The following is a 22,804-nucleotide window of genomic DNA, read 5'->3' on the forward strand; positions in this document are numbered from 1 at the left end:
ACATGAAAGGAAATAGTTTCATTTCATAGAAATACTTTTAATTCTCAATGGTGCCAACAGCATAGATTGTTTTATAAAAAGAAATGAGTCAAAAAGTAATCTATGAAACATCTTAGGAAAATATAAAATTTTTAGTGATTTTTAAAAAAGGCTTCTCAAATAGTTAACACAAATAATCTTGGCATAGAATCTGATGACAGACATGAAGGTTGTAAGAAAAAACAAATCTTCTTTCCCAGAAATGTAAAGAAACTGCCTGCCTAGGGATAATTTAAAAAACAAAACAAAATAAAAAACACCTCTCTCTAAATACAATTTAAGATTATATTTTCTTCACCTCACCTTTAGTATGGATTCTATAAAGAAATAAACTAATATCGGAATAAACGAGAAAGTTGCAGAAATGTTTCATTTCAATAAAAAACAGCAGGGGCACCTGGCTGGCTCAGTCGGTAGGCATGAGACTCCCTACATTGGGCATTGAGACTACTTAAAGACGGACAGACAGAAAGAAAGTAGAATGACACATCAACATATATTTAATGGTTTTATATGTGAACAGACAATGTGTTTGTGCTTAAGTATTTATTCTTCTATTTAATACACACAACAATCCAAGTCAGAATTCAAAAACTGGTAGGTCTATAGAGATGTATGTCTTGTCCTGAAGAATCTTAAAGGACTTTGCCTCCTTGACAAGCTTGAATTCTTGTCCACACTGTATCTATTTTTCCTCTGGGAAAAACTAACTGAAGCTGAACAACAGAAGCTCTGGGATGGGACAAAACTGCTTTTTGAATAGCCAGAAATATACCTCTGTAAGTGTATCATTAGCAAAATTTGGAAAATCAAAGGCTCACTAGGAAGACTGCATCTTTAGTAAAAATAGAAGGCAGCGTATTTCTTGTGGAAGAAAAAGCCATATTTTTATATGATCAATATGCAAATATACACATCAGAACAGTTTAGATGCCATTATGAAACAATGGCATTAGGGCAACAAATGGAATATAGGGGAAAAGAAAGCAACATATGATAATAAATTTAATGAACTGAAGTAATGACCCCCAATTTCAAACAGGTTTGTTTCAGAATGTGGAAAAATAATATAGATGCTACTGTGAAATGTAGTTATGTTAAGTGGAAAAAATTTACCCTGGCATAAAAACTTTCTATAGAGAAGTGTAGTATAAATTATTGCTTCTGCTCTTAAATAAGAATTTGCCAAATAAATCTAAGTGGAAACCAGGAAATAATCTGGAACTTTACCTTCTGAACTCAGTTTCCAGAAATAAAAGTGATAGTCTCGACTGCCTTCTCAATATTGTAAGAGTTAAAAGGATTCCAAAAAGGAATTAAAAAGTGGATTCCCCAAAATGTCATATATGACAATGAGAAGACTCTATTCAGTTCACCACTCTCAATCAGTCTTTGGGGTATCAACACAGTACTAAGACTGGAAGGGATCATATTGCACCGCAGTACAGCACAGCAGAGCTGCCCTAGTGGGGTGAGACTGCAGACAGGTCAAAATAGAAATGACACCCCTGCCCTCAGTGCAGCCAAACATCTGTTTGCCCAATTTGCCCTACAAATAGTATTTTCTGTATGCCTTGACATACAAAAGGTTGAAAAGCACTGCATTACTTATTGAAAAGCATTAAAAAAAAATATGCAGGGATGTCTGGGTGGCTCAGCAGTTAACCATCTGCCTTTAGCTCAGGGCATGATCCCGGAGTCCTGGGATTGAGTCTCACATTGGGCTTCCTACATGGAGCGCCTATTTCTCCCTCTGCCTGTGTCTCTGCCTCTCTCGTTAATAAATAAACACAAATCTTTAAAAATAAATAAATAAAATATGCAGGTTTTCTACTGCTCAGAAGTGCCTATGTTTTGAACAGGGGTCCTCCACTATAAAAAAGAAACATAAACATTTCTTCCAGTCACAGGGCTTAAGGGTGATATTTCTGCTGCATATTGTAAAGTAAAATATGTATCCAGCCGGTGACATCTATGAATCAGAGTTCTAATTCCATACCAAAAGAGCAATTTATTATAGATTTATGGTTAAATATTGCTAGTTTTGAATTTGGAATGTCCAACAGAACATGAACCATGTTTGTATTTTTACACTCTTAATAAATAGAATATGGTGATACCTCTAGAATGTTTTCATGCCCGACTCCCTTTATGTTGTTCAAAGTATTTTATAAACAAAGTAACTGGCTCAGAAGAGTTAAGTAATTTGTCTCTAAGTTAGCAAAGCTGGTAAACAGTGAATCAAGGAATGGAAAACAGGTCTGACTCCACAGCCTGTGATTTATACCAATGCAGACCAGAATGACTCAACGTTGACCAAAAGACCAAAATCAAAGAAAAATTGTGAAAGTGAAGTTATTATAACTAAATCTGTATGTAAGTAGTGCTGTTTCTGGGTAATAGTAGGATCAAAATGAAAATATGTAGAAAAATACATGGAGGCAAAAGCTTGGTCCATAGATATACAGAAATATTTTTTGAAATATATAGAGAAAAACATTTTTGAAAATAGCAACTAAAGCTTACTCTTGGAGTGGATGACAAGCTCTGAACAACGAACACCACAGGATTTCCTGCATTCTTAATGGCCTCAACTGCTTCTCTGTGTGAGGCATTCTGCAAATCTACTCCAGACACCTAAAACACAGAAGTAATTGTATTTCAATTAGAAAGGCTATAGAATTCACATGTATTATCTAGTTATGAGAACAGCCAGAGTCCAATGAATTAGACCAAAGTAAAAAAATAGTAAGACTCACCCACAGAAAGCTTTGTTGTTTTAAGAGAACATATTTAAGGAAAATAATACTCTACCTTCAAGAAAAGTAAGACAAATATCTTAATAACAAGAGCCCTGGTTAAATATAATTATCCAAAATAGGTAGCTCAGTCAGTGACACAACATTAAGAAGCTTCTGAGCTGAGATGCCTCCTCTGCCATTAACACAGCACATAATCCTGAGTGGGGACAAGGGAGGATGGTCTGGACTTTTAAATTGAGGAGTATGATATTTTAAGCAAATTGTCCATTATTTCAATTGAACAGTTGAATATTTTATCAAATTATGTTTTAAAAAAGAACCATGAAAATATCTATAGGTTTTTTTTACTAAAAGTGTACTCTGTTCAGTAAATTGAGTTAAGTATAAACAGCTTCTCATACAAATTTCAGAGAACCTAACTTGCAAACATGTTCATAATCTCCAAGAGCATTCTGTATTTAACATATTTAACAGAACCAATTTTTCAAATTGAAAATGTAACAAAGCCTTGAAAAATCTTGGGGTAGCTCATGGTCACTGTGGCACAAGTTAGGGAGACTGGCTTTAGACAGGAGCACAAATATTTCATGTGTTATCCCAGATACAGTCAGAAAAAAGAAAAGATACGGCATGCAGTGAGAGCAAGGGGAAGTTCCTTTTTGACTGCTTCTATTTTCTCCATGAAATAAGAAACATGTACCATAAAGTGAGATTAAGATTGAGGAAGGCAGTTTAGGAGGTGTGAAGGAGTTACCTCTGGAACCAGGAGAATGAAACACCCATGGAAATATTACAGGATTGCAGGAGAGAACTAAAGATTCACTTGATAAGGAGCCCATGAGTTTAAAATGAGACCAGACAGCATAGCTGGTTATGTTCTACAGCCATGCTGGGGACCTGAAATAGGCAAAGAGCTGCATTTAACTAGGATGTGTTTTCCCCAGACAAGTTCAGTAAAAGCAAAGGGGATCCAAGTTGCTGGAAGTGATGAGGATGATCAGTCACTGAAGCAGGGCAGAGTAAGGAGAAAAACGAGCTTGTTCAAAAAAAATTTTTTTAAAGATTTTATTTATTTATTCGAGAAACAGAGAGAGAGAGAGAGGCAGAGACACAGGCAGAGAGAGAAGCAGGCAGAGAGAGAAGCAGGCTCCATGCAGAGAGCCCGACGTGGGACTCAATCCCGGGTCTCCAGGATCACGCCCTGGGCTGAAAGCAGGCGCTAAACCGCTGAGCCACTGAGGCTGCCCAGTGAGCTTATTCAAAGCTGAGGGACACAGAGGTAAGGGCACTAAGGTAGGAGACAGGAGCCTGGTGTGTGAGAGGGGTTTAAATGCAGGGGAGTATAAAATACAGTGGAAGAGGGAGAGTGCAGAGAGGTGGTCAGGGAGGCAGCTGAAGCCACACGACTGAGAGGCCATGGCAAGAACTTTGGCCTTTGATTCTAACAGACATCCACAGGAAGGTTTTTGATGCTCTGTAAAACCTCTTTTCCCATATGAACTCAGGAAAGATATGAATAGTAGTAAACGAATATAGAAAAAAATTTAAGTGAAGCTTAAAAGCCATCACAACAGTTTGATAAAGCACTTTTAAAAAAATATTTTATTTACTCATAAAAGATACAGATACAGAAGTAGAGACATAGGCAGAGGGAGAAGCATTCAACAATAAGAGAAATAGGGGATCCCTGGGTGGCTCAGTGGTTTAGCATCTGCCTTCAGCTCAGAGCGTGGTCCTGGAGTCCTGGGATCGAGTCCTGCATCGGGCTCCCCACAGGGAGCCTGCTTCTCCCTCTGCCTGTGTCTCTGCCTCTCTCTCTATGTGTCTCTCATGAATAAATAAATAAAATCTTTAAAAAACAAACCATAAGAGAAATAGAAACTATAGAAGAACATCTTCCAGTAATAACCAGCTTTTGTTTCCCCAACACAGATTTCCACAGGGTTAAATGGGAATCACTGAAGTTGGGAAGTTAGGGAAAAAGTGGAATTCTGTTATATTAACAACAGAAGTATAATCTTAGGTTTTTCTCAGCTTTAAATTGATAACCCTAGAAGTGTATCCATTCACACAGGTAGGATCTATTTCTTAAAATGAAATTAAATTCTAACTTTCCAGTTCAAAGAATTCTTCTTTATAGAGACCTAGATCCTTTATGCAATTGTTTCAAGGCGGTGAGAAATGAGTATTAAGCTTTATTTAAAAACAAAACAAACGATGACTGCTTTTCACTGGAAAAAAAAGTAAACAATGACACAGTGTGCTTGACAAAATAAATCTTAAAGTGTTAATATTTCAAATCTGCTGTGAATTTAAATAAATTGTTAAATCTGAGATGAAACAGTGGGTTCTTATTAGTATATGAAAGTGATGATGGATTAAGTGAGAGAATACTTTGTATTCAATTAACAGCAGAGAAAGATGAGGGGGAAAAATCACAAAATTTAAAAAGATAAAACAATGAACAAGCCAATTAGAAGATAGGCAAAAGCCATGCACAAACATTTCACTAAAGAGGACAGGTACAAACAGCATGAAAAGTTCTTAATCATTAGCCATTAGGGAAACTCAAAACAACAATAAGAAATCACTACCTATGAGAATGTCCAAAATGAAAAAGAGTGACAACACCAAATCTTGGTGAGGATGTGGAGAAAATGGATCACTCACATATTGTTGGTGGGAATGTAAAATAGTACAGCCATTGTGGAAAATATTTGCTTTCATAACTAAAAATAGACTTAACCATACAATCAGCAACTGCGTTCTTGGGCATTTACCTCAGACAAATGAAGGCTTATTTTCACTTAGGAACTTGTATGCAAATGTTTATAGAAGTTTTATTCATAATACCAAGAACTGGAAACTACCCAGGTGTCTTTACTTAGATTTATATTTTTAAGATTTATTTACTTAAAAGAGAAATGATGAGCATGTGTAGTGTGGGGAAAGAAGAGGGAAAAAGAGAACCTCAAGGAGATTCCTTGCTGAGCACAGAGCCTGATGCAGGCTCATCACACAATCCTGAGATCATGACCTGAGCTGAAACCAAGAGTTGTCACCCAGGTGTCCCAACCCAGGTATCTTAAAATGGGTGAATGGTTAAACTGTGGTACCCACATCATGGAATACTATTCAGGCATAATAAAAGGTAATGAACTATTATTGATGGACACAACAAATTAAATCAACTTCAGTAAAATTATGCTGAGTGAAAAAAGCCAATCTCAAAAAAGATGCAGAATACATAATTCCATTTTTGTGACAATTGTGAAATAACATAATTATAGACATAGAGACATAGATTAGTGGTTGCCAGAGAGAGGGAAGGGATGGGGGATGTGGCGGAAGAAGAAGGATGGCTGTAGAAGGTAGTACACGGGAGTCTTAGGGCGATACAGCTGAGTTTCTTGATTGTGGTGGTGATTTTGCAAGGCTACACACGTGACAAAACTTAGTAGAGCTATAAAAACATACACGGTCATACATCAGTGCATGTATAACTGGTGAGATTGAAATAAGGTCTATGAGTTGTGTCAATATCAGTATTTTGGTTTTGCTATTGTACTATGGCACATTAACACTGGGGGAGGCTGAGGGAAGAATAATGGGACTTCTTTGTACATTTCTTTATAATTTCTTATGACTATTTCAAAAAAAAGTTAAGGAGTTGGAGCACTGGGTGGCTCAGTGATTGAGTGTCTGCCTTTGGCTCAGGGCATGATCCTGGGGTCCTAGGATCGAGCCCCACATCAAGCTACTACCCACAGGGAGACTGATTTTCCCTCTGCCTACGTCTCTGCCTCTCTGTGTGTCTTTCATGAATAAATAAATAAAATATTAAAAAAAAAGAAACTTAAGGGGTCTTTAAATTCTGTGCCCTTTAAATTCTGCTCTGTAAAGTCTACCACAATGGATTGACCCCTTCTCCAATAGAGTCTAGGAGGATGACCATGGCTATCCCACTGACACATATTTATAAAATGTAGAGCTTGTTACAGGGGATATAGCCAATAATATTGTAATGATATTGTATGGTGACAGATGCTAACTACACTTGTGGCGAGCATTGTGTTATAGGACTGTCAAATCACTATGTCGTATACCTATCACCTACAACAACAAGTTGATTTAACACTGTATGTCAACTTCAGTTTAAAGAAGAATATTAGAACTTTTTTAAATGATGAAAAAAATAAGAGTTTGTTAAAGGCTATTGGAGAAACATTCTGTTAAATTGTAAAATTGTCTTTTTAGGTCAGCTGAGCCTTCATATCTCATAAAATTATACAAACAACATACAAACTAGGGCATCAAAAGAAAATACACCAGTTGTATACACACATAATCCAACAAATGAATCAAGGACCTCAGGTTAAATGATTACGGTCTTAAAGTATGTTTCAAACAAAAACAGAATTTTAACATCATTTACCTCAAGTATTTTATCTCCAGTTTTAAGAGCATTTGTTTTTCCTGCTGGACTGTCTTCCAAAACTTGTTTGATAAATATACCTTTAAGTTCCTCTCCATTCTTCAGGCGTTTTATAACAGTTTGTCCACCAACAATACTAATACCAAGAGATACGTTGGGTTCTCTAAAAATCTCAACACTGTAAAAAGAAAATAAATTCACTTATTAACAAGTTAATATAATTTATTGGATTGTCACTGTGTTTGACTTGTACCATAATCTTGTGACTCATATTTTTCTTGTGACTCATATTTTATATTAATATATTTTTACAAATGTTATCAAAATTATACCTAGTTCTGAAATTATATGACATTATCAATAATTCATGGCACATGTGAAAGCTTGAATTTGGAAAAAGATTTCTAAAACAATAAATACCTCTTAATATTCAGAGATTTTGCTAGGTCTTAATGTTCCCTTTTCCTATCACAATATATTTTCTATAATTAGTTCTTTTAATCTATATCCATAACATTAGCAAAGAATGGGTGAAGGAAAAAACAAATGGTGAAAAAAAATCAAGAAAGTAGTATTTTGGTAAAAAGCACAGACTTTCACAATAAAATAAATTTGCCACTAAAAGGTTTTTTGCCCAAGTTGCTTTTTTCCAATCAGCAGTTTAACCTGTGGTTCTTTAAGTAGGGGACAGATTTTACTCTTAAACCTGCAAGGTTCTCTTTTCCTCCAATTCTCCACAACACTTTTTAAAATAAACTATGGAATAAAACTTGCCCTTCAAATGGTTATGAATTTTGCTCAAACAGCACAGATGTGGCCAACAATTAACTGAAATAAGAAAGTAGTTCAGAAAACAGCTCCCAAGAGTTTTTTTAAGACCAAACTCAAAAGTGCAAGAAGAAAACAATGTGGGTGGGTACTATGGAATTAATAAAGCATACAATAAAGAAAGAGCAGCTAAAGGAAGACTATTATATTCTGTTAGTCCAAGGCACAAACTTGGACTAACACAAGAGGAGGAGGATAGAGATAAGTGAATACATGACAGAAGCCTCAACTACTGTTGTGTGTATTAAAAAAAAAAAAAAAAAGAAAAAAAAGGAAGAAATTTCACTGCATTCAAGGCAGTGATGCAATTATAAAGAACACTTAATCCATCGGTTACATGGACATCTGTAAATTGCTTTTTCTGAAAAAGTACGATAAAAACTTTCCATTTAATGTTGATTATAGTCATTTTGCCTGACTAAAAATCCCTAGATAAGACAAAATGAAACTGAAATTTAGGCCAGCCTACATGTGTATTATGGCAATTTCTCAATCAGTGCATGTCCAAATGACACTATAAAATTAAAGAGCAACTACTTGATTGTGTTCGCCTACTGAGAAAGCCAATAATGTCATCAACATACATTCTTGGTGGACCCCAGTGGCTGAAGTTTGGAGTTTCTTCTCCTTCACCCTCTTCTCTTTCAGGTAACTCACTACGGAGAGAGAAAAGAAAAAATACGCATACAACTTGTAAAACACAGTGTTGTATTCAAGGTTCATAGAAACTCTTGAAATTAATCTATATATAGCTAAATAGTTCTTAATTTTTAAGCTTTAAAATATTTATGTCATCAGTTAACTACCCTTACTAGCAAAAACATATTGCTTTAATGTTCAACTTAATAAATATCCACCTACCACAAGAAAATCATAGAATTTATATAAACATTTTCATTGGTGACATTCGAGGTGCTATTTTCTTTTTCTTTTTTTTTTTTTTGAGGTGCTATTTTCTAAAAATCTGTGTTTGATTTGTACAAATTCACATTTGATTCTCTATCAATATAGAAAATATTAGGAGATATATTCCTTAAAACTTGGTCCAGATTGACCAGTGAAGAGAAAACTTCAGCATAAACCAACATCAATAGCTGAAATGGCTAAATGGTTAGTAAGCACAAATGCTCTTTCTAGATCTGCTACCCTGGCCCTAAATAATTCCCTTGTCATTTGTATACCATGAATGTTTTGTGTCATCATCCATCATTTTGCAGTCTGCAGAGAGATTTACTTACGATAGACCAAATTCGATCCTCCCACCTACCACTACCATACTTTCACCCACTGACTTATGTTAGTATGGAAAAAACAACATAAAATGCTGAATTATAGAATAGTTACAAAAGTAATGCTATCGAAAAGGGCAGGTGCTTTACATACATTATCTGGAGGAGTCATCAGGAGTCCTAAGCTCCAGTCTAACCTATACTATCAAATAGATGTGTGACTCTGGACCACCAAATGAGACCATAGGTCTGATAGTATAAATTGTATTACTCTCTACAAAAATGTGGGCACTACCTCTTCTGTTTCATGTTCACAGAAAACCTGTGAAGCAAGCACACTGCAGGCCATACTATTATAATTTCCACATGAGGAACTGAGCTCACAGAAGGCTCATACACAACCTCTTCACAGTATCCAAATCTTTGTTGCAGCACTCAAAGTTTCAATGCTCCATTTTTCTCTGAACTCTCAAATGGAGAGTTTTTTCTCTCAGACTCTCAAAAAAGTAACAAAACTCCACCTATTTGCAGCTTCTACAGACAGACTTTCTAGGGTATAAAGGTTTAAGGGTAAATAAAATCTCACCCACTACCAGATGGCTTTTTTTGCCTCAGCCAGTGTATTTTTCATGATTAAGAACATCACAATATTCAAGGAAAAAGAGCTTGGCAGATACTTGCCAATTATTTATCTAATGTCCTCTTCCTTCTTCCTTACCAACATAACCTCTCTTTTATTCCAGGTGGCACTATGCTCAGCTTTAAAGAAATATATTTTCTGGACTTCTTTTCAGCTAATGGTAACTAGGTGCTAAAGTTCTAAAATGAAAGTAAAAGCCCCTAGAGATTTCCAGAAAAACCCATTAAATGGAGAATCATCTGGCAGGAGCCTTTCATTCTAGGACCTTCCCTTTCTTTTTTCTTTTTTTTTCTTTTTTTAAAAGATTTTATGTATTTATTCATGACAGACACACAGAGAGAGGCAGAGACACAGGCAGAGGAAGAAGCAGGCCCCATGCAGGGAGCCCGATATGGGACTTGATCCCGGGTCTCCAGGATCACGCCCTGGGCCGAAGGCAGTGCTAAACCGCTGAGCCACCAAGGATCCCCCGGACCTTCCCTTTCTTCTTGCCTAGAAGGCAGAGCCAACATTGGTGATGAAGCATCCATTTTAAAATCATGAAGAAACAACTAAAGCAATACATTAAGAATAGCAGAGCAGAAAGGAAGAAGGTGTTTAAGGCCCCGACAGATCACCTTCCTCAGGAGTGTTTTTTTTTTTTTTAAGATTTTATTTATTTAATCATGAGAGACACAGAGAGAGGCCAGAGACATAGGCAGAGGGACGAGAAGCAGGCTTCCCACGGGGAGCCTGATGTGGGACTCGATCCCAGGACCCCAGGATCATGACCTGAGCCAAAGGCAGATGCTCAACCACTGAGCCACAACCAGGTGCCCTCTTCAGGAGTTTTTACATTAAAAAAATTAAGGCCCTGTTTGGTTAAGCCACACTAAGTGGGGTGTTTGTTTATAAGCAGCTGAATGCAATCCCTAAATGATAGGCATGATCCTACTAAATTAAGTCTTCATTTTATCACAGTACATTATTCTTTGCACATGTGCATAGAAGTTTGTTGGATAATTGTAATAGCAGAAACTTTGGTACTTTGATTACTCTATATAATAGTAGAAATTAAATGATATATGACTGGCATTTAACTGAGGCCGAATATTCATTTCCTTTAAAATTTTTTCATTTGAATTTGTATCAAAATTTTCCCCATGTATTATAATTACTTTTTATTTATTAGCATCTTGATAGCCTATCCTATTGATCTAATTTATCTGCTATCCCAAATATGATACACTGAGATTATATCCTGTTTTTTGGAATATGGACATTACTGCAAGGAATATCTTTATGCTCTGCTATATTATATTTTTTCATTTTAATTTTTTATATTTATTTATTTTAGAGAGAGAGAGAGAGAGAACACACACATGCAAGCAAGGGGAGAGCCAGAGGGAGAGGGAGAGAGAATCCTCAAGCAAACTCCATGCTGAGTATGGAGTACAATGTGGGGCTCCATCCCAGGACTCTGAGATTATGACTTGAGCCAAAATCAAGAGCTGGCCGCATAACTGACTGAGCCTCCCAGCCACTCTGCCTTCCTGTATTTTAGAATTCCCCTTTAAATAAATATTAATTGAAGATTACAATTAAAAACCCAAAAACCAGGGGATCTTTGGGTGGCTCAGCGGTTTAGCGCCTGCCTTCCGCCCAGGGTGTGATCGAGTCCCGGGATCGGGATCGAGTCCCACATCGGGCTCCCTGCATGGAGCCTGCTTCTCCCTCTGCCTGTGTCTCTGCCTCTCTCTCTCTGTACCTCTCGTGAATAAATAAATAAAACCTTTGAAAAAACAAAAAACAAACACCGAAACCTTTGTTCTCTCCATTTTCTACTTTCCTGTATCCCAAAATTGTAACATTGTGTTAATAAATAAATTTGGTTTCCATCCCTGGTCCTGACACTGAGCTTCTAAAAGCCTTAAATTTCTCAAGTGATAGAGGGGATAGGATCATCTTTTGTTATTTATAATAAATCCTTTTCAACCATACCTGAATTTATTATGCTAATAAGGTAACTTTTGGTGAGAACCTAGATACCTTCAGGATGGGGTTTGATGGCCAGGAAAAACAACCATATGGTTAGTTAGAACTTTCAGTCCCTCCCACCTCTGGGAAGAGGAGAGGGGCTAGAGATGGGAGTTCAATCACCAATAGCCAATGAGGTAATCAATCATGCTTAATGTAATAGAACTTCCATAAAAACCCCTCAATAGGGTTCAGAGAACTTTCAGGCTGGCAAATACATCAAGGTACTGATACCTTGATGCTAGTACAGCTAGCAACATGGGACTCATGACTGGTATCTGAAGGCAGGTCAGTCTTGGACTAAGCCCTTAGCCTGTGTGATCCACACTAACTCTGAGTAGCTAGTGGCAGAACTGAATTGAGCTGTAAGACATCAGTTAGTGTCCAGAGCATCAGTTGGTAGGAGGAGGGAAAAACTCCCACATTTGGCATCAGAAGTGTTGTGAGCAAGAACAGTTCATAAGAGAAATTAAGAAAAAAACCCACATAGGTATTTTCACTATGGTATATGTATGCTACTATTCTTTAACTTTTAAAAAGCTAAAATAGAATGGAAACCAAGTGTTTGTTTGTTTGTTTATTTTTTGAAACCAAGTTTTAACATTAGTATGGACTATTAGTTTCCCTATTCAAAAAAGTGAAAACCCAAAATTTCCAAAACAGCTGGCTTTCACACACAACTAAAGGGGAAAAGAAAACGCTGTCTAGAATATGCAAATTTTTAGTTTTCTTTGATGGTATAACAAAAGTATTATTATGTTGGAAGAAACTTACTGACTTTTCCAAAGCATATTATCTTTCTTTTTTTTTTTTTTTTTAAGATTTTATTTATTTATTCATAGACACAGAGAGAGAGAGAGAGAGAGAGAGAGAGGCAGAGACACAGACAGAGGGAGAAGCAGGCTCCATGCAGGGAGCCCGATATGGGACTTGATCCCGGGTCTCCAGGATCACACCCCAGGCTGCAGGCGGCGCCAAACTGCTGCGCCACCGGGGCTGTCCGCATATTCTCTTTCTTTAGGAAGTTGATACACACATGTTTTATTCAGATTATTTCACACCTAGAGAGAGAGAAAACTTGCAAAAGCTTAAGGGTACCTGGTTGGTTCAGTCAGTGGAGCATGTGACTCTTGGTCTCGGGGCTGTGAGTTCAAGCCCTACACTGTTTGTGGAGATTACTAAAAATGAAATCTTAAAAAAAAAAGAAAAGAAAAGAAAAAGAAACCATCTTGCAAAAGCTTATCCAGATAGTGTGATTTGTTTTGGAAATGCCATCATAGGAGATGAGCAACTATACAAACCAATGTGGTCACTTTATATTGATGAATGCATATACCTTTTAACCCAAATTAAAATTTCACTGAGAAAGTATTTTTACTGCACATCTAAAGATCTAAATTTAAGATCTAAATTTACCCAAACGTATTTAAAACATTAACAATGGATCTCTGACCTCAAATTTTATAATTTGCACTGATTAATCATGATCACTACCTCAGTCAGAATCTCATTTTAAAATAAATGAAATTCACATCTCACACTCATCCAGAGTTTTATAATCAATTTTTCCCCAGAGGAATTAACCATCCAATAGAAAGTGCTTTTTATTTTATTTAACAAATGGCCAAAGTTACCAGTTTTTTACAGAATTGAGAGGTAAGGTGAAGCACCCCATTCATGAACAAGTGGATATTAATGTAAGATTTGATCATAATATACAATCTGTTTGCAAACCAAATTTGCAAAAATTGCAAAACATCATACAAAAATCAGATGAATCAGAACTTTTCTTTTCAACATAACCTTTTCCCATATAAAATTTTCATATACTAAGTACTAAGCCATAATAAGAGTCAAGTAAACTCAGCCCTCTAAAATCATGTAAGCAAGATGAGTTTTGGTTATGGCCAAACGATCTCAAGATTTCTTTTTCCTCTTTAAGTACACCATGACACACCATAGGGGATATGAGCATTTGGAACCAGGGATGATAGCACTAGTATTTTTCAAACTAGTAGAGCTATTTACCCAATGTTACACTATGATTTTGAAGTTGCAAAGCAAATTATTATCTGCCACCACTATACATAAAGAATTAGGCATTCTCTTAAAGTTTAGAAGGGAACAGACTGTGCTGAGGAAAATAAGCCAGACTCAAAAAAGTACCTACTGTATGATTACATTTACATGCGTTCTAAAACAGGAAAAACAATTTACAGTGTTAGAAGTCACATTAGTAGTTGCCTGGGGGAGGACACTGCCAAGGTAGTGACGACATATCTTGATCAGGCTATTGATAACATAAATCTACCAAAATTAAGCAAACTGTCCCTTAAACTGTGTGCATTTTATAAATATGTAGAATTGTGTTTAAGAGTCTTATTAAGAATCAAGAGCTAAAGCCAGAATGAGTAAGTTGCTTTCTTACAACAAATTTACTTCTCATTACTTCCATAGAGACTGAATTAGTAAACAAAGATCTAATTATATTTTTAAATGCATGAGTGTAAGGGCGCCTAGGTGGCTCAGTTGGTTGAGTGTCTGCCTTCGCCTCAGGTCATGATCCCAGGGTTCTTGGATCGAGTCCCCCATTGGGCTTCCTGCTCTGCGGGGAGCCTGCCTCTCCCTCTGCCTCTCATGAATAAATAAATAAAATCTTGGAAAACAACAACAACAACAAAGGCATGCATGAGTGTAATATGAGTGTAATGCTCTATGTATCTCCTGTCCTAATTTTTCACATTTGTCTTCACCTGCAGAGTATACAACAGCCCCAACAGCATTATACTAGAAATCACACGTTTTCCTACCAACTCAGACATTCCACGGTAGTCTTCATTCAAATGCACACGTGTATTCTCCCCTAATTCTCAGCCTCCCACCAATGTTCTGACTCTATACATAATTTTTGGCAGTTTACCTCAAAGATAAACCTATTAGATATCCACCATTGTCTTAGAAGGCACGAAATGCCAAGCACTATACTGGGGCTCAAAATACAACAAGAATTCATTTAAACTTTTCCACAACTATGACAATCTGCTTCCTATTTCACCTGCCATATTCATCATAAAGGATCAATCCCAGAAAGGATTTAATTTCATTTGCATACTTGTATACCTATAACATGACTTTTTTTTTCAATTTTATTTTATTTTATTTTATTTTAATTTATTTATGATAGTCACACAGAGAGAAAGAGAGAGAGGCAGAGACACAGGCAGAGGGAGAAGCAGGCTCCATGCACTAGGAGCCCGATGTGGGATTCGATCCCGGGTCTCCAGGATCGCGCCCTGGGCCAAAGGCAGGTGCCAAACCGCTGCGCCACCCAGGGATCCCTTTTTTTTCAATTTTAAAATAAATCTTTCATCTCAAATTTATCTTCCCAGAGTTTAGGGTCTGATACCTTGTTTTCCACTATCAGTTGATATTACTCATCACACACACACACACACGAGCTACAATCTCCTTCTGTTTTAATAAACTCAGCAACAGAGAAAACTGCCCTAGAAATCTCTAAGCCCATGAGTCTATCCTTGTCATCTAAGATCACTGCCAACGTTTCATTAAACACTGTTCAAGGCATTATATGAAATCCTTTATATGCACTCTTATTTAACTTAACTACCCACTTTATAAGTGAGGAAATACAGACGTGAAGGAAGCCTTCTCAGGGTTGTATAGCTACAGATAACAGAGGAAACGTTTGAACAGCACTTATGATATAGCTATACTAGAAATCTGCTATTAGTCTGAGAAATATCCATGTTTACCATTCTGGGCACCCATATGTCTTTAGGCAGCAGGTGATGACAAAGATGAGTTAGAAAATGACTGAAGCCAGGTGGATTCTGAAGACAGGATCTCAAGTGACCTTACAAGGAGAGAAGATACTGGCACAAAATCACTTAGATTCCCTCCAGTGGTTTCATACCCTGCTTGCCCAGAGTCCCCTTCTGGAGATCTTCACTTTCAAGGAGCATCTGATCCCTACCACCAGTCCTGTTGATCGCCTGACTCTAGAAGCCAGAGGAGCTCATGTTCCTGTTCACATGGGATTTTAAAAATCAGTGTTACCCAAAAAGGAGTTCATTATCTCCAATCTGGTGCCCCAATTTTTGTGACTGCTGTAGAGGGGACACCTCTACATTGTTTGGCTCCTGGGACCAATTAGGCTTATACTCATGAGTCCCACTAGATTGTAACCAACAGACAAAGAATTCTTTAGCAGCTACCACCCCCAGTGCATAGCAACAGACCCAGGAGCTTGGTCTTTCCATGAAGGAGCCTATTAATCATTAGGACTGTGGCCTGAGAGGTAGGGTTCTAATAAAGCACACATCTTGGGGCTGGGTAATCCTTTCCAGAGACCTTGGAGGGCAAGTGCTCTCATCATGCTCACCCTCTCTCACACTCCAGAGTGCCACTGACTCCTGGAGTGGAGCTTTCCCTCAGTCTGGTGCCCAGTGTTTGCAGTTGACATCCAGAGGACACCCCTTGACTGCCTGGCTCTGGTGGATGAAGGATCCTGCATTCCTAGATCCCACAGGACTATGGCAATCAGAGGAGGATTCTTGTCAGGCAACTGCCACCAGGGCAATTCAAAGACAGCAGACTGAGACATATGCCACAGTCTTTCTGTGAAAAAAGGTCACTTTACTTACTCTGAAGCTGCAGACTGAGAGGCAGATTTTAGGTTTGGCAGACATTCAGCGGCCTATAGTGCTGCTCTAAAGGAACTTAGGCTATGAACACCATCTTGGCACTCTCCCTCTGCTTTGCTCTAGCTCACTGGTATCTCCCAAAAAGGATCTTATCTACTCTCCTGGAGCCCCAATTTTTGTGACTGCCACCCATGGCACACTTCTAGATTACCTGTCTGGTGGACAGTAGGGCTCACACATGTGGCCCTTCGGGAATATATATATTTGCATGCTTTTAAAGCTGCTTCCTTCCAGTTGGCATGAGTCTCCCCTTTGGGACACTGGCAGGTATTGGCACATCCTCAACTACTGGGAGCTATTAAAAATCCAATAGGCTGATTGGAAAAGTACAGAGGTTTGGGAAACAACCAAGAGCTGTGATAGAGCTGAAGAAAAAGTTTCATCTCCTACACAAGGCAACTCCTTTGGGAGTGGGAGAGATGGCTGTTTCGTCAACTGTGCAGAAACCAACACAGAAAGTCAAGCAAAATGAAGAAATATTCTAAATGGAAGAATAAGAAAAAAAAAAAAAAACTCAGAAGAATACCCTAATGAAATGGAGAAAAGCAATTTACCTAAAAAAGAGTCCAAAGTCAAGGATATAAAGATAATCAGTGAACTTAAAAAAATAATGAATAAAAACAGTTAAAACCTCAACAAAGACATGGAAAATGTAAGAAAGTACCAAACAGAAGTTATGAAGCTGAAGAATGCAATAACTAAACTGAAAAATACACTAGAGGGGTTTAATAGATGACTAGATGAAATGCAAGGGTCAGGCAACTCAAAGACAAGGCCATGGAACTCACCCAATCAAAGAAGCAAAAGGAAAAATGAATTTAAAAAATGATAATAGTTTAAGGGATTTATAAGACAACACCAACAAACTTTTCATTCACTTTTTATAGGCCTCCCAGAAGGAGAAGAGTGAGAACAAGGCAGAAATCTTATCTGAGGAAATCATGGCTAAAACTTCCCTAACTTGGGGAATGAAACAACCATCCAGATCCAAGAAGCCCAGAGAGTTCCAAACAAAATGAAACCAAAAAGATTTACACCAAAATGCATTATAATCAAAATGCCAAAAGTTAAAGACAAGGAAAGAATATTAAAAGCAGCAACGGAAAGAAACCTTGTTACATGTAAGTTCCACCCTCCTCTCCATAAGACTATCATCAGATTTTTGAGCACAAATGTTATAGGCCACAAGGAAATAGCACAATATATTCAAAGTGCTGAAAGAAAAAAAAACTTCAAACTAAAAATACTCTATCTGGCAAAATTATCATTCAGAATTGAAGGATAGATAAAGAATTTTCCAGACAAGCAAAAGCTAAAAGCTAAACCACTAAAGTGGCCTTACAAGAAAAGTTAGAGGGACTTCTTTAAGCTGAAAAGAAAGGTGCTAATTAGTAATGAGAACACATGTGAGATATGAAATCTCACTAGAAAAGTAAATATATAGTAAGGGTCAAGGATTATTTATAAAGCTAGTGTAATGGTTAAAAGATTTTAAAAATTGTAAAAATAACTATATTACGATAACTAATTACAATAATTAGTTAAGGGGTACACAAGATAAAAATATGTAAAATATGGCAGCAAAAGTAAAACATCATGGGGGTATGTAAAAATGTTGAGCTTTAGAATGGGATAAAATATAAGCTATTATCAACTTAAAATAGACTTATAGATATAAGCTATTATATGTAAGTCTTGTGGTAACCAAAAAGCAACAGTAAACACACAAAAGATAAAAGAACATAAGCATACTACAAAGCAGTCGTCAAATCGCAAAGAAAGAAAGGCAGAGAAGAAAGGAACAGAGAAAAACTACAAAAACAGAAAACAATGAACAAAATGGCAATAAACACATACCTGTCAATAATTACTTTAAATGTAAGTGGACTAAAATCTATAATCAAAGACACAGAATAGCTGAATGAATTAAAAAACAAGACCCATCTACATGCTGCCTGCAAGAGATTCACTTCAGATATAAGGACACATAGATTGAAAGTGAAGGATGGATAAAGATATTCCATGAAATGGAAACCAAAAGAAAACTGGAGTAGCCGTATTTGTATCAGACAAGACGACTTTATCAGAGACAAAGAAGGGTGTTATATCATGATAAAGGGATCAGTCCAATAAAAGGATATTTTATAAATATTTATGCCCCAACATAGGAGCACTTAAATATATTAAGTAAATATTAATAGACCTAAAGGCAGAAATAGCAAAATAATAATAGTAGGGGACTTTAATTCCCCCATTTACATCAGTGGAGAGATCATCTAGAAAGAAAATCAATAAGGAAACATCAGCCTTAAACAACATGTTAGGCCAGATGGATTTAACAGACCTATTCAGAATATGCCATCCAAAAGTAACAGATACACATTCTTCAAATGCACGTGGAATGTTTTCTAAGACAGATCATATGTTAGGCCACAAAACAAGTCTTAATTTAAGATGACTAAAATTAAACAAAGCATCTTTTCTAACTTCAGTGGTATAAAACTAGAAAATAATTACAAAAACACTAGAAATTTCACAAATATGTGGAGATTAAACAGCATGCAACAATCAATGGTCAAATAAGCAATCAAATGAGAAATAAAATATCTTGAGATAAGCAAAAATGTAAATAAAACATACCAACCTTTATGTGATACAGCAAAAAGGAAGCACATGGTAATAAATGCCTATCTCAAGAAACAAGAACCACCGAACTTTACACAGTAAGGACCTAGAAAAACAAATGAAGCCCAAAGCTTGTAGAAGGAAGGAAATAACAAAGATTAGAGCAGAAATAATGATATTGAGACTAAAATGACAGTAGAAAAGATCAATGAAACCAAAAGCTAGTTCTTTGAAAAGAAAAACAAAATTGACAAATGTTTAGCTAGACTTACCAAGAAAAAGAGAGGACTCAAGTAAATGAAATCAGAAATGAAAGGGATGTTACAACTGAAATCAGAGAAATAAAAAGAATCATAAAAGACAACTATGAACAATTTTATGCCAACAAATTGGACAACTTAGAATAGATAAATTCCTAGAAACATACAATCTTTCAAGACTGAATCAGGTAGAAATAGAAAATCTGAACAGACCATTAGCAAGAAGATTGAATCAGTCATCAAAAACCTCCCAATAAATAAAAATCCAGAACCAAATGGCCTCACTGGTGAATTCTACCAAACATTCAAAGACATTTAAATACCAATCCTTCTCAAAATCTTCCAAAAATACAAAGGGCTGAACTCTTCCAAACACATTTTACAAGGCCAGCATAACCTTGATACCAAAACGAGATGAAGACACAACAAAAAAAGAAAATTATAGGCCAACAACCCTGATGAACATAGTTGGAAAAATCCTCAACAAAATATTAGCAAACCAAATTCAACAATACATTGAAAGGATCATACACCATAATCCAGTGAGAATGATTCCAAGGATGCAAGTATGGTTGACCATTCACAAATCAGTGTGATACAAGACATTAACAAAATGAAGGATATGGGTAGCGTGGATGGCTCAGCGGTTTAACGCTGCCTTCAGCCCAGGGTGTGATCCTGGAGATCCGGGATCAAGTCCTACACATCAGGTTCCCTGCATGCATGGGGCCTGCTTCTCCCTCTGCCTGTGTCTCTGCCTCTCTCTCTGTGTGTCTCTCATGAATAAATAAATAAAATCTTAAAAAAAATGAAGGATAAAAATCATATGATCGCAATAGATGCAGAAAAAAAGCATTTAGCAAAATTCAACATCCATTCATAATAAAAAAACTCTGTTAAACAAAGCCGGCATGGAGAGAATGTACCTCAACATAATAAATGTGACATAATAAATATGCAAACCCACAGCTCATAACAGAGTCAACAGTGAAAAGGTGAAAGCTTTTCCTTTAAGATTAGGAACAAGACAAGGATGTCCACTCTTACCATTTTTATTCAACATAGTACTGAAAGTCCTAGCCAGAGCAATTAAACCAGAAAAAGAAACTAAAGGTATCCAAATTGGAAATGAAGAAGTAAAACTTACTATTTGCAGATGACATGATATTTATTATGTATAGAAAACTCTAAAGGCTCCTCAAAAAACTGTTAAATTCAGTAAAGTTGTAGTATACAAAATCAACATGCAAAAATCTGTTGTTTCTCTATACTAATACAAAGTATCAAAAAGATAAATTTTCTTACAATCTCATTTACAATTCCACTGAAAAGAATACCTAAAAAAAGCTTAACCAAGAAGATGAAAGATTTGCATATTGAAAAATACAAGATATTAATGAAAGAAATTGAAAACAACACAAATAATTGGAAAGATATTCCATGTTCATGGATTAGAAAACTTATTATCATAAAAATGTCTGTACTATCCTAAGTAAATACAGATTCAATGCAACTGCTATCAAAATTCCAATGGTAGTTTTCACAGAAACAGAACAAACAATCCTAAAATTTGTACGGAACTACAAAGAACCAGAAGAACCAAAGCAATCTTGAAAAAGAACAAACCTGGAGGCAATATGCTTCCAGACTTCAAACTATATTATAAAGCTATAGTAACTAAAATAGTATGGTATTGGCATAAAAAGAGACATAGATCAATGTAATACAGAGCTCAGAAACAAACTCATACATAGATGATCAATTAATTTACAACAAAGGAGCCAAGAACATACAGTGGGGAAAGGATGGTCTCTTCAATAAATGGTATAAGGAAAACTGCACAGCCACATAGGAAAGAATGAAACTGGACAATTCTCTTACAGCGTATACAAAAATTAATTCAAAACGGACTAAAGACTTGTAAGAACCTGAAACCATAAAATTCCTAGAAGCAAACATAGGTGGTGAACTCCTTGGCATAGGTCTTGGTGATTATTTTTTTAATCCAACACCAAAAATGAAGGCAAAAAAAGCAAAAATAAATAAGTGGAATTACATCAAACCAAAAAGCTGCTTCTGTTCAGCAAAGGAACCCATACACAAAATGAAATGGAAATCTACTGAATGGGATCAAATAATTACAAATCATCTATCTGATAAAGGCTAAAATCAAAATATTTAAAGAATTTACACAACTCAATGCCAAAAACCAAACAACCCAATTAAAAAATGGGCAGATGGGCAGCCCTGGTGGCACAGTGGTTTAGCGCCGCCTGCAGCCCGGGGTGTGATACTGGAGACTTGGGATCGAGTTCCACGTCGGGCTCCCTGCATGGAGCCTGCTTCTCCCTCTGCCTGTGTCTCTGCCTCTCTCTCTCTCTCTCTCTCTAAATAAATAAATCTTTAAAAAAAAATGGGCAGATGATCTGAGTAGACATTTTTTTTTTAAAGAAGACATGCAGATGACCAACAGGTACATGAAAATATGCTTAACATCTTAAGTCATCAGAGAAATGCAAATCAAACCCTTAATGAGATATCACTTCACACCTGTTAGAATGGCTATTATCAAAAACAAAACAAGAAATAACAAGTATTTGGTTGGCAAAGACATGGAGAAAAAGGGAACTCCTGTATACTATTACTGGAAAGGTAAATTAAAAGAAATATGGATGTTCTTCAAAAATTTTTAAATACAACTACTGTATGATCCAGCAATATCACTTCTGGGTATCTGAAAAAAATAAAAACACTAAGATGAAAGATATATGCACCCCCATATTCACTGTAGCATTATTTATGACAGTAAGATACAGAAACAGCCCATTAATAGATGAATAAAGAAATCATGGTGCGTGTGTGTGTGTGTGTGTGTGTATGTAATGGAATATTATACAGCCATAAAAGAGTGAAATCTTGCCATTTGAGACAACATGGTTGGAACTTGAGTGTATTATGCGAAGTGAAATAAATCAGACAAAGAAAGACAAATACCACAGGATCTCTGGGTGGAATCTAAAACAAACAACAAAAAGACAAGCTCATAGATACAAAGAACACATTAGTGGTTACAAGAGTCAGGTGGTAAAGGTAGGAGAAATAGGTGAACTGTTTTTGTTTTCAGTTTAAAAAAGCTGAATAAATATTCTGAGCTATAGTCAGACATATTACCCATTGCACCACTGGTCCACTTTAAATTGAATATTAAAAACAAAAAACAAAAAAACAAGCTTCCAAAGGTACAGG

The 22,804-nt window shown here is 36.4% G+C and overlaps 1 protein-coding gene across 9 annotated transcripts in view; it reads right to left on the reverse strand.

The window, feature by feature from the left end:
- PATJ (PATJ crumbs cell polarity complex component) overlaps positions 1 to 22,804 on the reverse strand; it is a 355,573-nt gene that overhangs the window by 205,830 nt on the left and 126,939 nt on the right. For all 9 annotated transcript variants that reach the window (XM_049110354.1, XM_049110355.1, XM_025427867.3 and 6 more), the window contains exons 23-25: positions 8,649 to 8,720; positions 7,237 to 7,414; positions 2,566 to 2,676 (exon numbers count right to left, since the gene is read on the reverse strand). In XM_049110354.1, coding sequence (XP_048966311.1) covers positions 2,566 to 2,676; positions 7,237 to 7,414; positions 8,649 to 8,720 — 361 coding nt within the window. The remainder of the gene's footprint in view (positions 1 to 2,565; positions 2,677 to 7,236; positions 7,415 to 8,648; positions 8,721 to 22,804) is intronic.

The sequence above is a fragment of the Canis lupus genome, chromosome 5, assembly GCF_003254725.2.
Source record: "Canis lupus dingo isolate Sandy chromosome 5, ASM325472v2, whole genome shotgun sequence".
In the NCBI taxonomy this organism is placed as follows: domain Eukaryota; kingdom Metazoa; phylum Chordata; class Mammalia; order Carnivora; family Canidae; genus Canis; species Canis lupus.